This window comes from Ambystoma mexicanum, chromosome 9 (assembly GCF_040938575.1).
Source record: "Ambystoma mexicanum isolate Mex_15411 chromosome 9, UKY_AmexF1_1, whole genome shotgun sequence".
Lineage (NCBI taxonomy): Eukaryota > Metazoa > Chordata > Amphibia > Caudata > Ambystomatidae > Ambystoma > Ambystoma mexicanum.
Genome location: NC_090931.1, coordinates 853881595 through 853897472, shown reverse-complemented (window position 1 = coordinate 853897472; position 15878 = coordinate 853881595). Strand labels below are relative to the sequence as shown.

General features: G+C 45.6%; 1 protein-coding gene across 1 annotated transcript in view; it reads right to left on the bottom strand.

The window, feature by feature from the left end:
* The window catches only part of SPAG16 (sperm associated antigen 16), a 2683085-nt gene that overhangs the window by 2484817 nt on the left and 182390 nt on the right, over nt 1-15878 (bottom strand). The window contains exon 7 of the mRNA XM_069615929.1: nt 2869-2986. Within this exon, the coding sequence (XP_069472030.1) occupies nt 2869-2986 (118 nt within the window). The remainder of the gene's footprint in view (nt 1-2868; nt 2987-15878) is intronic.

Genomic DNA, 15878 nt, shown 5'->3' with positions numbered 1-15878 from the left:
TGGACTTTGGTTTCAAGCCACTGCATGATACAGCAACAGAGAACTCTTACAATATGTTGTACTGGGGGGCCGCTTTCTGGGTTGTTGGAAGCATTTCCTCCTTAGAGGCACATTGCACTTTGGCTGATCATGCTCATGAGAATGAGTTTTTGTTGGCATGCATCGCCAGGCATGGGCTTGTGAATGGGAGTCAGTTTCAAAGAAATGGCATGGATGTGACACCATGTATTCCAAACACAAGCGCTGCAGACTGGTCAACTGCGACTTTATCCCATCAGCTGCGCCACCATATCCACTACTAGTATCCAGCTTTGCTTTTTGTTTGGCGTGGCAATAAAATGTGTGTGAAGTTTGCAAACCTTTCACAAATTCCATTCCATATAGTTCACATGTCAGCTTTTCGTCCTCCAGTGTTTGGTAAAATAAGTGTCATTATAGAGGGTAATACCACCTGTCAGAAACAGCATCAAGGCCAAGGAAATTGCATGTCATCTGACTAGTGCTTCTTTGAAGTGCTGCACAGAATGCGTGTAAAGAGTAGCTCTCAAGCCCTAGAAAAACATGAAGGTCTGTGCACTTTATGAAAATCCCCCATGTAGGCTGTGAGATAGCCCAGCAGTTAAGATTCCTTTCACAATAACAAAGCTCTACATGTTAAGTTGCAGAGATCGGTGTGCAGTTAGCTGGTTACCAGTTCTATTTCTAGTAAGGTAGCTCAGCTGGTGCATGCACGCTCAACTTGGAAGCAAGACAAGGCAGAGCAACACAGGTCCCTTGGTCTGCGCTTAGAAACCTCTAGATATTAAGCGTGTTATAAATAACCAATTACAATTTCAATTACAATCACCTAAATCCCATCACATTTGCTGCTGTTCCCATTTATGTGCATTCAGCTCCTATTGACCAATGTAGCAGTGACAGCAGGACGTGGATGTTCACGTTGTAACAGAAGTAGTGTTTAGATTGGATGGGGCGTGTCAATACTGGTATGAGGATACTGAGCACACAAAGGCTCACAGAAGAGAGGTGTATTTAAGAATAGTTGGGCGGGGAGATGGATAGATTAAATGAAGTACAGAGTTGGTTGGTGTATGGATGCTCCATTATTAGAGGTCAGATTGCAACGTGTTCGCCCTATCCAATTTCATTACTGAATGGGTGGAAATAAGGCAGTTGGGCGCCACATACAGCCTGCTGTAGAATAATGCCCCTGGTTAGACTAACAGAGAATACTAGCTAAAGTTACTTTTGATTTCAACACCACTGGTGCCACCTACACCCAGTCACCAAACATCACACTACAGTTAGCCATTTGGGATTCCAAAAGAATCTGCATCTCAATCTCATCTCTAAATCATTATTTAAAACTATGCAACATGATTATAAAGTCACCTTGACTGCTTTTTGGAATTCCCCTCGAAGCCAGCTGTTGCAGGCAAATGATGGCATAATACCCATTCGCTCAATTTGCTTTACAGTGACTCATTTTAAGAACTAGATCAGAAGGTTTTCCATTCATCATCACCTCTAGAATGGAATAAATAACATAGCTCGATGCATTGGACAGTGGCACTGCTTAAATATCAAGTTGAATGTAATAATGCTGAACACTATGGGCCAGAATCTCAAAGGGCATCTGAATGAGTGCATGCCACATTTCACCCCTTTGCTTATTTACAAATATCAGGGGGTGTTTCTGCGAATTTAAAAAAGTGCATCCTAGATTCACAAACGGGATGAGTTTTTAAATGAGCAGAAAGGAAGGTCATCATCCTGTGCCTATTAAAAAACGTGCATTTCCATCCACCAAACAGGGATGAAAATGCTTTTTTTCTGGGAATTGCACAGAGATGGGTCCGTCTCTGTGAAATGCTCTCCCAGCAACCATGTAGCTGCTGCAAGAGGGTCATACGTTAGTGTTGTGAGCGCACTCTCGACACTGATGAACGCCAGGGGGCTGGACAGTGTATCTTGTAGCCTGAACTGTGCGACTGTCTTTGAGAATATGGTGACCTGCACATTTCTGAAAGTAGAGCGAATCAAATGAGCGCATTCTCTGGGGAACCTGGCCCACCTGGCCCAAGATATTCTACTGTTCTCCAGAAGTAACTCAATGTGCAATGTCCCATAACCGTAAGCTACTCTTAGCGGATGCAAATCAACTCATTTAATGAATGCATTTTTGTTGCATGTTATCATGAAACCAAGTGGATTCCACAGAGGAGGCAACTGAAAAGTTTACCATCCAGTATTTTATTAGGGATCAGCACCTGGTGGGGTGCGGGGGGGCAGAAATCAGGTAGCTGGGGATTTGGACTTTACTACTACATACTACATGGTAAATATCGCATTCTAAGCAGGCCATCGACTACTATCCGACAGGTGGCCATAAACCCTGTACCGCACTGTGGCCATCACTGTTCCCAGCCTGGTCTTCAGCCCCTGCTCCCATCACCCCACGCACCCCCTCTACCATGCTCCCCCCTAATCCAGCCAACACTTACTTCGCAGTTTCATCAGTCCAATCATAGTGGACCAAGTAATCTCCGTTGTTGAACCCTTCTTATCTTAAAAACATACAGCTGTGATGACTGTTTTATCCTTTTCACAAGATCTGCCTAAAGTACTAAAGATCATCATTTGAACCTCTTTGGCCAGCAATATATACACATGTCTAAGGTCCGACAGGCCCACTCTAATATGCCGCTATGCTTGCTGAGTCCACCGGCTTCAGTACATGATCTGATATTGGGCAGCATGGCCTTAGTAGCACTTTTATGCAGGTGAAAACTAAGAGCACCCATGGCTGCTCCATGTGGATTCTTAACAGCACCAATGAGTTAAGCTTAATGCACTTCTTTTATTTACCTCTCCAACTGCTCGATCCCTCTCCAGGGTACTCAACATTTTCTGCCTCAACACGGTCTGATATTTCTCATGCAGGTGCCTCAGGACTGGCTCGTAGGAAGCATAGTGTGCCTTCAGTCTAGGAACAGAAAAGTAAGATCACATTACACTTACATTACAATGAGTTTTCACTGAAATGGGTTGTATGGAAACTGAAGTGGTGACATGGGTCGGTACCAAGTTGAAACAGCGGTATAACCGTGTGAGGCACAGATGCAGGCTTCTAAATGGACCTCACGGTAGCGCCTTTGCAAGTTAAAGCGGTCACAGCCAGCTCAAGGTTGGATCTTCTCCTTATCGAGCCCCAGTCCTTCAATATTGGACCGTTTGCTGTCTGAGGGCAACATACATTCTGATTATAAACTATGCAATTTCATTCCTCTTATCGTGGCCTTATAGTCAGAGTAAGATAATAGGCCTGTCATTCATACTACCAAGGGGGACCCCCAGTCTCTCTATAGGACGGTGGTATCCCTCCTATTTAGCATGCACAGCTTTAAGGATCTAATGCACCACTAGATCCCCTTTGTACTGACATGTGCATTAGGTTTTATGGCATTACATGCCACTCCATACGGAATAATAACACTATATTGCTCCCCAAAGGAGCAACCTTCCTGTAGTAATAAAATAAACCCTTGGATAGACTCCCTCTTGGAGCCACTCATCTTCAATAACTACATCACTGGATCGCATCCCAATTGTATGGATCCACACAAAGTCACTAAATGATAATGGTATCCTCAACATTCCGCACAACCTCACTGAATCCAGACACGTAAAAGTATGGAACTACAGCATTGTACACCATCCCTTTTAGAGCTGGACACCTTCAAGAAGGGACCTCCTCATTGAATAACTCCCCTATGGGAGTCTCTCTCTCTCTCTCTCTCTCTCTCTCTCTCTCGCTCGCTCGCTCTTTCTCTCTCTCTCTCGCTCTTTCTCGCTCTTTCTCTCTCTTTCTCGCTCTCTCTCTTTCTCTCTCTTTCTCGCTCTCTCTCTTTCTCTCTCTTTCTCGCTCTCTTTCTCGCTCTCTCTCTTTCTCTCTCTTTCTCTCTCTCTCTCTCTCTCTCTCTCTTTCTCTCTCTCTCTCAGAGATGCAAGGGAGCCATCAGCGTCAAAGGGACAGAGTTTCAAAACATTTAGGACATGGAGACTATTGCTTAAGCACATACTCAGGGAGGTGTAAGGAGCAACACATTTACATTTTGAGTCTTAACACAGAGCAACATTGTCTAAACAGGACATTTGTTAAAATAAGGAATTGAGAGCATCCCCGAACACAACAAACCGTACATGATCCCTGGACATTGGTACTATGAGAGTGTGCCAAAATAACAGACATGTAACATGGATCACAAAGACACTTTGATGATAAAGGCTCCAGTTGCAGAGCTCGTCTCCAAAGAGAGAAAAGCATCGGACCGCAGCTGCCAAGAACAACAAAAGACAGAAAAGGATGAACAATGAACTCAAAACACATTCAAAGATGTAACCAGAAATAAGGATGCCTCCAAATTCTAAGAAGCAAAACTGACCAAAGCTACTGGCAGAAACCTTTCCAAAAATCAGGCCTATGCCAGAGAAATAAATGATGAAATCAGAAGGAGAATCCAGAAGAAACAATTGCAAATTATCACAGTTATTTATGATTTCATGAAAAAATATCAAATATACATCAAAACAATCATCTTTTTTTCTTCAGTGATACTGGTTTAGGGGAATGCAACCTACAGGAATACCACTCTGATCGAGTTTCTGCCTTTTTATTATTACTGTTTTATTATATTGTTATTATCAGTGTGTTTTTGTAGCACAGACCTAGCACTTTACAAGTCATAGAGGGGAGTAAATGGCTAGCACAGCAGGTTACAAGGGATCAAAACAAAAAAAGGAGAACTAGCAAAGGGGGGGGGTCAATTAGGCAACAAGGGGTCTGCAAACAACCAGAGGAGGACACAGGGAGATGCAGATCGACCAGTATCTGGCTAAGGGGGGGGGGGTGGAGGGTGTATGGACCTAAGCGTTAAGGAGGAGCCATTCCTTAAAGAGAAGGGTCTTGAGCTTCTAGTGTTGATAGGAGTTAATGCAGTGTGCCAGCTGTATGTATGCTGGGGCTCCACCTCTTTTAAAAAAGGCTTCGAGACAATACAATATTGCTTTAAGATTCTATATTGGAGAACGGTTTTCTAACATTGGTCACTATATACCAATGCACTATCAGGACAAATGATGTTTGAAAAAAAAATAATTCAATGGTTGTGGATTTGTTTGTATTACAGTTTTCTTGACATGAGACATTGGGATTTCAACCCAATGGGAATTTGTGGCATCATCCATTTCCCACTTTGTATTCTCTGAACATCCTCATTGTACCCACTCTCCATCTCCCCTACCTTATTTCTGAGCAAAGAAGACACTTTGCTATTGTATAACTTCCTATCAGGTGGTCCCATGCTGCTCTAAGCACGGTTTCCAGACCAAGCTTAAGCCCCTTTCTTCCATCTGACATGATTCAGGTTCTTTTCAGATCTCGCATGCCCCCAGTGTTTTATCATTTGCCCTTTTTTTGAATGTAGGCAGGACATTTGGGTGTGCAAGTTCATTTAGCCATTAGTTTAAGCTTGACCACCACTTTTCTGCAGTTCAATATGGAACTTGTTTCCATAAACCTTTCATTGACATTACCAAGGTTACACCATAAAATATACTTCATAACAACTTAACTCTAATATCAACTCGTTTTGGAATGTGCCCAGGTGTTCCAACTATTGAGTGGTGGCAATATTAAGAATGATAAATCATATTCCTTTGCTGATTTAAATGGGAAATGAACACATCAGATATAATAACAAAGTTAACAGGAACCAGAAAATTGCTGTGCAAGGTCAGCAAATATTTACTAGACATGATGTACTGATTAGAGATAAATATAACTGGAACAGAGCCAAGATAAAGACAAGCTTGTCTCAAGGGGGTAACAATACAATACATGGTATTACCCGAGTTGCTATATTGTGGATCCTTTGAAATAAACCTACAGTAAAAATTAGGTTTTGTTTACCTATTTTTAAGATGTTTGTGTGAAGCTTCCTCAACAAGTCGTCATTACAACCTATTAAAGATTCTTATTGACTGGGATCCAAAAATGTGTAATTGCAACATTTTTAGATGTGTTATAGTCAGCAAGGATTTGGTGACAGTTAATAACAGAGAAAACCTCAGTTCGCGATTCCAAGATGGCTCCTGGGGTGGATACACCGTGAGCATATAGGCTTGGATCCGTCGAGACAAAACATAGCAGCGAACAACAAAAAAGGTCCAATCTGGCAAATCCTTGTGCAAGAAGCAGGGCACTAGAGGATGCGATTGGTTCTCGGTCGCAAAGTGAAATGCCCCAGTGAAAGCAGCTCTGGGGCCTCTGCAAGGCTCGTGGCGGCTCATGTGTGTGAGTGAAAAAGTCAACAAAGCGGACAGAGTGTGATTGAAAGCCCTGCTGCGGTAGGCCGCGGTGCGGGGGTGTCCTAAACACTAGCACCCAGCACACGATAGAGAGAAACCAGTGCAGGCGGTGCGATGCGCAGCACCAACTGGAGATGCGCTCAGGATACCAGGAGCTACTCCAACATTGGAACTGACAGGCTCACCAGTGAAGCACCCAGAGAGGGCTAGGAGAAAGTCCCCTGTACGGCTGAGCTGGAGGGCACTCATGAGGAGTAAAAACAGGTTGCAGATCTAGCTCCCTTGTAAATGAGCAAGCCAGCAGCAGAGGTGGTGCTCCAATAAGGGGCTACCCGTCCACCCAGGTCCTACCAAACAACTGGGACACCTGTCAGGCCAGTGAGGAGTCCATGATCACGTGCATAAGGGGCAAAAGTTCGCTGAACCAGAGCTGGAACATATAGGCAACCTGAACATCATGCCGCTAACGCTCCTAAAATGCTACGGGAAATACTGGACACTGCAGGGAGGGAATTCAAAAACATTACAACTGGGGTACCCAAAGAATTAGCTGAGGCCAAGAGAAGCACCAAAAATGGGAGGCGGTCCCCGGGGGTGTAAGCAGTACAGAGACCCAACAGCATCCAATTACCTCCCAATGCCCAGGAATAAGCCTTCCAGTGTTAAACTCTTGAATAGTCAGTGGGGAAGGAAGCTTATGAAGAGACTGGGGACAGGAGGGGCAGAGCAACAGCTGCACCACCCCAAGCAAGGCACAGAACGCATGAGAAAATCTGGTAGGCCCCTCAGACATGGCGATGAACAGGGAGGAACTGCAGCAGTGCTTTCAGGACTTCCACACTAAGTTGACGGCCTTGCTGCAAGTACAATCTGCGGATATGAAGGCAGACATGAAACAAACCCTTCAAGAGATTAAGGAATAGATACAGTCTGGGTGCACGCACAGACGCCAATGAGAATGTCATACAGCAACTGGCGGATGACTCTAGGAAAAATTATGAACTGTTGGAAAACCTCTCATGTACAGCTCAGAACCTGGAAATAAAATGTGAAGATTAAGAGAACCACTCCCGTAGGTCGAACATCCTTAAGAACTTGTCTGAGGACATTGAAGATAAAGACCTGAAAGAGACAATGCAAGATGTCTTCAGGGAGATCCTGGAAGCGGGCCTGAAGAGGTGATTCTAATTGACTGAATTGACAGAGTGATCCCTAAGAGGAGATAACCCAGTACGAGAGCTAGAGATGTGTTGGCAGCGCTGTTATGTTATATGAACTTGGTAAAGCGCACATACACCCAAAGGCATCTTGGCGCTGGTTACTGAGGAGAAATAAAGATCCAGAGTGGCCGACAGCAGCAAAGAGAGAGGGCCTAAAACAGAGTGGTTTTCAACAGCCGGCAGAAGGTAAGGTGGTCTTCAGTTTCCTGAAGAGCAATAGGCCACTTGTTCCAGGCTCTAGCAGCCGCCACCGAAAAAGCGCGGCCTCCCATACATGACAAACGATAACAGGGGGCAGTGAGAAGGCACGCAGACTGAGAGCGCAGCAGACGGGGTGGGGTATAGTGAACAAACTTTGCTTGGATACTCAGCACCTTTGCCATAAAAGGCACGATGCACCATACACAGTGATTTGAACAAGATCCGTCTGGCCACAGGAAGCCAATGCAGTTTCGTGAACAAAGGAGAAATTTGGGATCCAAAGGGAGGGTGGAGTATGGAACGAAATGCAGCATTTTGCAGTAGTTGAAGCCTTTGGATTAAATAGCGCGGCTGGGCTAAATAAAGGGAGTTGCAGTAATCAAGAGTGCTGAGGACCAAGGCTGCCACTACCGGAGCCTGGCATTCAGCAGGAATAAAAGGCAAGACTTTTCGCAAAATGCAGAGTTTAAAGTGCCCAGCATTACAGACACTAGCCACCTGATTGTCAAGAGACAGAGAGGCAGAGATTTTGACACCGAGGTTACGGACTGATTGAACCAGAAGTGGAAGAGGGCTAGGGCTCGATGGCCAGAATTGCGAGGTCCAGAAGAGAAGGGGAGACAAAGTACCCACAACCAGGACCTCGGTCTTGCTGCCATTCAATTTTAGCCAATTTGTCATCATCCAGTGTCCCAGGTCCTCCAAACAGTTCCTGAGACGTGCAGCAGTCTCAGCTTGAGTAAGATCCAGGTGGACGAGAATCTGTGCGTCGTCCGCATATGAATAATAGCGGAAACCATGTGAGTGGATAAGAGACAGAAGAGATCTAATATAAATGTTAAAGAGAATAGGAGAGAATAACGAGCCCTGAGGAACACTACAAAGAAGTGTAGCCAACTTAGAGCGGAAAGGGGGAAGAGAGACAGACTGAGAGCGATCAGAGAGAAACGATGTGAACCAGTCAGGGACCCGGCCAGAAAGACCAGCATTGGAAAGGCGAGAGAGCAGGATGGAATGGTCAACGGTGTCGAAAGCACCTGACAAATCCAAGAGTAGGACTGCTCCGACCCCACCCTTGTCCACCAAACATACCAGGTCATCAAGTACCGAGTTAAAGACAGATTCAGTGCCCCTCCCGGGGCGGAAACCAGACTGAAAAGGGTCAAAGAAATGAGAGGACTCAAGAAAGTTAGAGAGCGCTGTCACAACTATACTCAGAAAGAAAAAAATCCTGTATGCCGCGAGGATGACCGGTGCTACAAGGGTGAATGGTATGAAAATCCTCCTGTTTGAAGACATAGCGCAATCAACATTGATCAACCGCAGGGCAATGAGACCAGTGACAAGGGTGCAAGGGTGCTCATACAAAAGAAGATAAAGTATAAATGGACATTTCCGTTTGGTCTGTTTACATGGGAAGGCAAACGACACCGGCCACGACAATCGAAGAGGTGATGGTAATATTATAAATAAACAATGAGACCCAATTGGGGCTCGACACTCGAGGAGACTCAGGGCCCGCCAAGGAGGAAGACATGGGAGTGTGCAAGGGTGCCGAGGAGAGACGAGAGAGAATCTACCCGACAAGAGGTCAACGGCAGGGCCCAGAAGGGCATAGCTACAAGAAAAGGGGCCGCAGGTACTCAACGCTACAGACACACCATCGGACTCAATAGACAAGAAAATAACAGGACTAGGATTAGCGGTTGGCATAGGCTCACCCGCTGTGGGTTCAAGGGGGTCCACTTGGTGTCCAGTAGGGGATAGTTTCGTCCTTACATGATGTATCTGGGCTCAATAGGAGGGTCAATTCCGGGGGCTCAGATCCCCCTGGACTAACTAGGAACTTTGACTCGCAACAGAGGGGTGATTAGGGGGGAAGGGAGACAAGGGGCAGAAGGAGGATGGGGAGACAGGAGGTTGGTGGGAGGGGGGGAGGAGGGAAGGGAGACTGAATACAAATTTATGAGAAAATGCAAGGCATGCAGATGGCAAAAAAAAGTCTTTATGAACTGTTTCGCTCTAAGTCGTCTCACTGCCACACGCCGAGGCAGGCGGAATAGGATACATACCTTGGGGACAAAGGATGGGACAGAATATTAGGCTTTTATCGTACAATGTAAGGGGGTTGAATACCCCCATTCAATGAAAAAACTAGAACAATATTTTGCCAAAGAACACCCAGAGATCATCGCACTTCAAGAAAAACACATCTGTAAGAAGGACAGACCACGACTCAGATTGCCTGTCGAAAAAATAACATAGAACCACCAGGTCATGACAATGACTTCGATATATGCCCCAAATGTGGGCCAAGACATTTTTCTCCGATGAACACTGGCCACCTTGGAGGAGCTTACTTTAGGGGAGGTAATAAATATGGGAGATTAGAACATCGCATAGAACCCCGACAAGGACTTCAGCGCACAAACCTACCTTAGCCAGCTATCACCCTCACCGGTGCTGAAAAGTAGAATAGATCAACTGGCACCAAAAGACATCTGGAAGACCCTAAATGGCTACTCAGATGGATATATGTATTATTCACATGTTTATCGCCCCTCTATAATACTGGGCAGGATTATGAAAGTAGAAATGGGGACTATCAGTCTGTCAGAGCATGCTGCACTGGTAAAAACTATACACCATCAAGATAGGCCTAATAACCTGTGGCGGTGGACATTTCCGTCAGAGATGCTAAAGGAAGGTCTTAGCGTCCAGATCAGGGACAAAAATCAAAGAATACTTCACCATCAATGACATATCGGACGTGGCGCAGGCAGCGGTTTGGGATGATTTCAAGGCGGTCACAAGGGGACACCTCATAGCAGCAATGGCCAAACAACTCCAACTAATGCAGGAGGAGTTGGAAGCTAAGATAAAAGATATTCCGGTGCGCCTGGTTCAAGATTGGATATCTTGTATACAAGGCGTGCTGAAAAAGCCCTCCTGTATGCAAAACAAAAATACTACGTAAAGAATAAGGTTGACAGTCTTTTAGCGTGATACCTCGGGGAAAATGGCCAATGGAACAGTAACTCAGATAAAAGAAATCAGCAGGGTGGTTAATTTACGTCCACACCAGACCTAGTAAGACAGTTTGCAGAGTTTCATTTAGACCTATACTCTTCGGACGCCCCGAGCCAGGAGGAACAAAACGCCCATCTACAGAGACTTCCCCTCCATAAAATCTCCCCATACACTAGAGAACTTTTGGAGGTGTGCATCACAGAGCAAGAAGTGTCCCTACCAATTAAGACCCTACTTCTAAACAAGGCAACAGGGCCGATGGATATTAGGAAATCTTCTACAAAACATTTAGGGCAATCTTAACACCACAGTTGACCTCCCTGTACAACCAAATAGGGATAAAGGGCAAGACCTCCCCCACAATGGAGAAGGCCAAAATGGTGCTCTTCCAAAACCTAACAAAGACCCTAGATAATGTGGGTCTTATTGACCGACTGCGTTGATCAATTTAGACACAAACATATACACTAAAGGTGCTTACTAACAGACTCACCTCCCTTTACTGACTGAGCCGGACAAATATGGATTTATAAAAAATAGACAGACCCAGGACAATATCAGGAGAGTATGTCACCTGGTCAAAAAGGTCTCTAAGAAAAACTTCCCGGCCATCTGATAGCACTCAACTCTGAGAAAGTGTTTGACTGGGTGGAGTGGTTGTTTCGGTTTAGTTTCTGTTTCGTGGGGTTTGGGACAGGGTTTATTTGTAAGATTCAGGCTAGTTATGCTAATCAGACAATAAGACTATCCATAAATGGATCGCTATCCCACCCAATACTAATTAAAAGAGGTAGGAAACAAAGATTCCTGTTTTCCACATTGCTCTATGCGATCTATCTGGAACCCCACTTACCAAAAGTCCCCCAAAGGGCTCAATGGGAATGGGGAAGGCACTAATAACAGTACCGCAAATTACAGTACCGTTATAAGCTCTAGACTGATAGACTCCAAAACCAGTAGACATTTAGAGGAGGGATTATCAATTAACCCAGCTGAGTCCTTACAATCCTTGCCACAAAGGTTTTGCTTGCAGCTCATCGTCCCCTGGGAGAGAAGGGGTTAACATTGTGAAGTAACAGAGCATGGAGGAGTAGTTTTGTGTTCGAGAGGACTTTCCGATGTGTAGCGCGCAGAGTCCCGCTGAGTCCTTTCAGTCCTTGCCACAAAGTTTTGCTTGCAGCTCGTCGTCCCCTGGGAGAGAAGGGGTTAACATTGTGAAGGAACAGAGCATGGAGGAGGAGTTTTGTGTTCAAGAGGACTTTCCAACACGGAGCGTGCAGAGTCCCGATGAGTCCTTTCAGTGCTTTGTGCTACGTGGGCCTTGTGTAACACGTCTTGCAACTGCTTCATCAATTAATCCACGCTGCTGTAGAGGACCATTCCAAAACAGCAACACAAGTGGAGAACACACAGAGAGAGCAGTGCTTTGAGTACCGTAGGGGTGGACGGACGGGCGGACTCCGGCAGTTCCCTAACTTGTCGGGCGTTCCCCACCTCCCACCATTGTGAATACCGCTGCTTAACGAAGTTTTGTATTTTCTATGCGTGCTGACTGTGCCCAACTTGCTATCTTTGGAGTTTGGAGGATTTTCTCTGTGTCCGTGTATGCGTTTGTTCTGCTTCCCGTTTGGTGCACATTAATGCAAACTCAAAACGCAGCTGGAAACTCCAGCCCAAGGCACAGTGGTATTTGGTGGGATACGGTGGTCAAATTGCTGACAGTCTGCACCAGGACCATTAAACATTGACTTTTCCGAGTACCAAGTGGCTATAACCCGAATGAAACCTTATCTTTTTGCATATTTTCATATTTATTTATTTATTTATTGCTTAATATAACTTTCCGGGTGGGGTTGCGAGCTCTCATCCCCCCACAGTTGTTGTAAATAGGGATCCGAGAGCAGCTAGGGCTTCTCTACCCTTCTGGAACAACTAGTTTAGTTCTTTGAACACTGACTTGAGATACTGGCTATATTGTGTTTTTTGGTGAGATTTTACTGCCAAGGTTGAGCCCACTTTTTCTTTTTATGCTCATCACACCTACCATTTCACTTTCCTGAGTACTCACGTCTGTTTTTAACTGTTCATATTGTATTTATTTATTAAGATTTAATTATTCATTTTAACTATTTTAGGTTTATTTCATATTGCATCATTGCACCATTGCATAATAACGCCTTTGATTACCCGATCACTCGATCTCCTGTTTCACGCCAGTGTGCCTTCCATATTACTTGTCTTAACTAATTGTAATAATGGGGAAAAGGAAAGCTGGGAATGACGGCAGATTGGGAGGAGTGGGAAAGGGAGCCAAAAACCCCAAAATGTTAAAACTGTGAAACTAGCTAAAGCTCCCATGAAATCTGTTTGTAACACCTCACAGAAGTATTTGGACTCTTATATGGACGCAACGGCCAGAAAAATAGTGAGATGTATAAATGCCGCAAATAAAGTCCACAGGGATGTAGCCCCCGTGATTGATGGGCATTGTAATCCCAATCCAATAGCAGGGGCGGCAGCAATAATAATGAAACGGGTATAGTGGAAGGGGCTTCCCAAGTGGTCTGTAAGATGTTGGTTGGGGGGGAACGTAGTAGGAGTAGGGGGTGCTCCAGAGTCACACCTGGGAGTGGACCTGACTTGGAGGTCCCGGACAAGTAGGTCGAGGAACTCTACGGACTCCAGCTCTGACATGGAAACTTCACGTGACGTGAGGATGACAAGATTTGGCTTGAATCCATGTTACAGGAAAAACTGAAGCCCCTCCAGATGGTTCTCGAATCACTACAGGCACTTAAGGCGGGGGTTTTGAGTATGTTAGCAATAATGGATGATTTATCATAGGCCTAACCTCCAAAGAACTGGACTTGAGTAAGGCTTGGGATGGAGAGGAGAGGGGAGCTGTGCCGTGTGGTGCCTCACCAAAGAGTGGACTTGCACCAAGCTGTGTCGTGGTGGGGGTATGGGGTAGTCAAGGATTGCCAGCTGTTGTAGAAAATGAGTTAATTCTGGAAACGATAGAGTACCCGGTTGACCGTAATTTAGGGAGGGGGAAGTAGTTGATAGGTGGGCTATCAGCCTCGGGGAGTAATGTACATTGGGGGTCGGGGGACCAAACCATCCTAAATTTGCCCCCGGCAGCAGCTCCCTATGTAGGGATAATCACAGGCTTACCCGGGCTTCCAAAGGGTAGTTTTAAGTCAACCATTTTGCTTATAAACAAAGCAACGCATTGGATCAACACTAATCTGTTTGGGCCCAAGGTAGATCCGTCCATCATTCTAATGGCAAGAAGGGTTGGCTGGGTTGGCACCAAGCAAAAGAAGGTGGAAGGTGATTGTGTAGTAGTCAATTTCTCTGACCCAACGGTGGCGGGTTATCTTCTTAGCTCCAACCCTGCACACAGTCTTAGACCTAATGGTAGTAGACTTTTTAGTAGTTTACATTCCCTGGACTACTTTTACTCGTGATTGGGGAATGAGTTAGTCCCCGAGACAACCCAGGTTAGATTGGAGGGAAGGGGTACAAGGGGCCCGACAGGAGGGAGATAGGCCAATGGTACCCCATATTTGACCGTAGTAAGGGGGAAGGCTGGAAGTCGATCCCCATAACAAGAGGACCGAATGGTAAAAGGGAAAGGGTACCCTCACATTCTCCAGGACTGGCCAATCGTTTTGAGGTTCTTACTTCTTGTGAAGATTTAGACTGACAGTTAGGTGCTTCAGGGTCCCAGGAAGCTCATGAGTTAAGGATGGTGGCGAAGGGAACAGGTACGACTCCAAATAGGGCACACTTAGAACTTCACCTGCTATCATGGAATATTGCGGGGTCAAGGGGAAAGATAGATAGGGCTGACAATGAGGAGCGCCTGCAGGCAAATGAGGTGATTCACTTGTAAGACACATGGGCACTGGAGACTCCGAAGCTGGATGGTTTGGTCTCTTTTGTGATCCCAGCCAAGAAAAAGGTGAGGTAGATGTTTTGGGGGTTTGACCACCCTAATAAAGATCTCTCTCGACTGTAGGGTTAAGCTGGTTGAGACCAATTTGGACTATCTCCAGGTAATTTGCCTTTCCCCGTTAGGGGTTGAGCAGCTGTGTGTTATTAACTTTTATAACAGCCCACACAAAGCAGAGGTGGATAGGCTTGTTAAGGTTAAGGTGTTCATGGAGGACTTGCTGGCCACCAGTAGGAGTAGACATGAACTGCATATATTGGGTAGTGACTTTAACCTCAGAATGGGTATGGGCCTGCCCAATGATTTAGTAGATTCCTTAGAGGACATGTCCTTGGGCATCCCTGTGCTTCAAATGAGGTATACAAGGGGCTGTGTAAAAAGACTGCAAATGTACTCTTGGCTGATTGAATGGGGGCTGTGGACTGTGAATGGTCGCCTGGCTCCTGATATACCTGGCCATCTTACCTTTAACAGTCATGCAGGTTCCTCGACCATTGACTATTTTTGCATTTCTCTGAGACTATGGGAACGGGACTTGAGTTTTGAAGTGTTAGCGGATGTGAATATTAACCACCATCCCATCTGTTTGACACCGAAGGGTCCACCATCCCATCCCATCCCATCCCATTCCATTATCTTCATTCTGAGTCGGCGTACCTTCGTCCGCTGTACTTTCCGCCCCCATACACAAGCGGAATACCTCCTGACATTGCTAAGTAGGCTAGGCAGATTAAGGGTTACGTGCGTGGTAGAGTCTCATTCCATCTTGATTTACACACATCCATTCCCTGAGGCGGCGGGTGGATCAGCTGCATAGGTATTTCAGGACTACAACTCCCAGCAGTCCGCTTGACGTGATCTACGCAGGGTCCCTGCTACCATGGTACATGTTGTACTAATGGGGAAGGGTTCAGAGGCTGTTACCTACATGTCACCTCTCCTGTCCTGTCCCTCTCTTGTCTTGAAACTCTCATACTCCTTACGTAATTCAGAGCCCGTTCATCGGGCCCAGAAAGAACGCTTCTCTCTCCTGTACATCTACAACAGAGAGGTTGCCTCGAGTCCCTGTCTAGGGTAAGCTCGGTTTGGGGTCAGCCTAC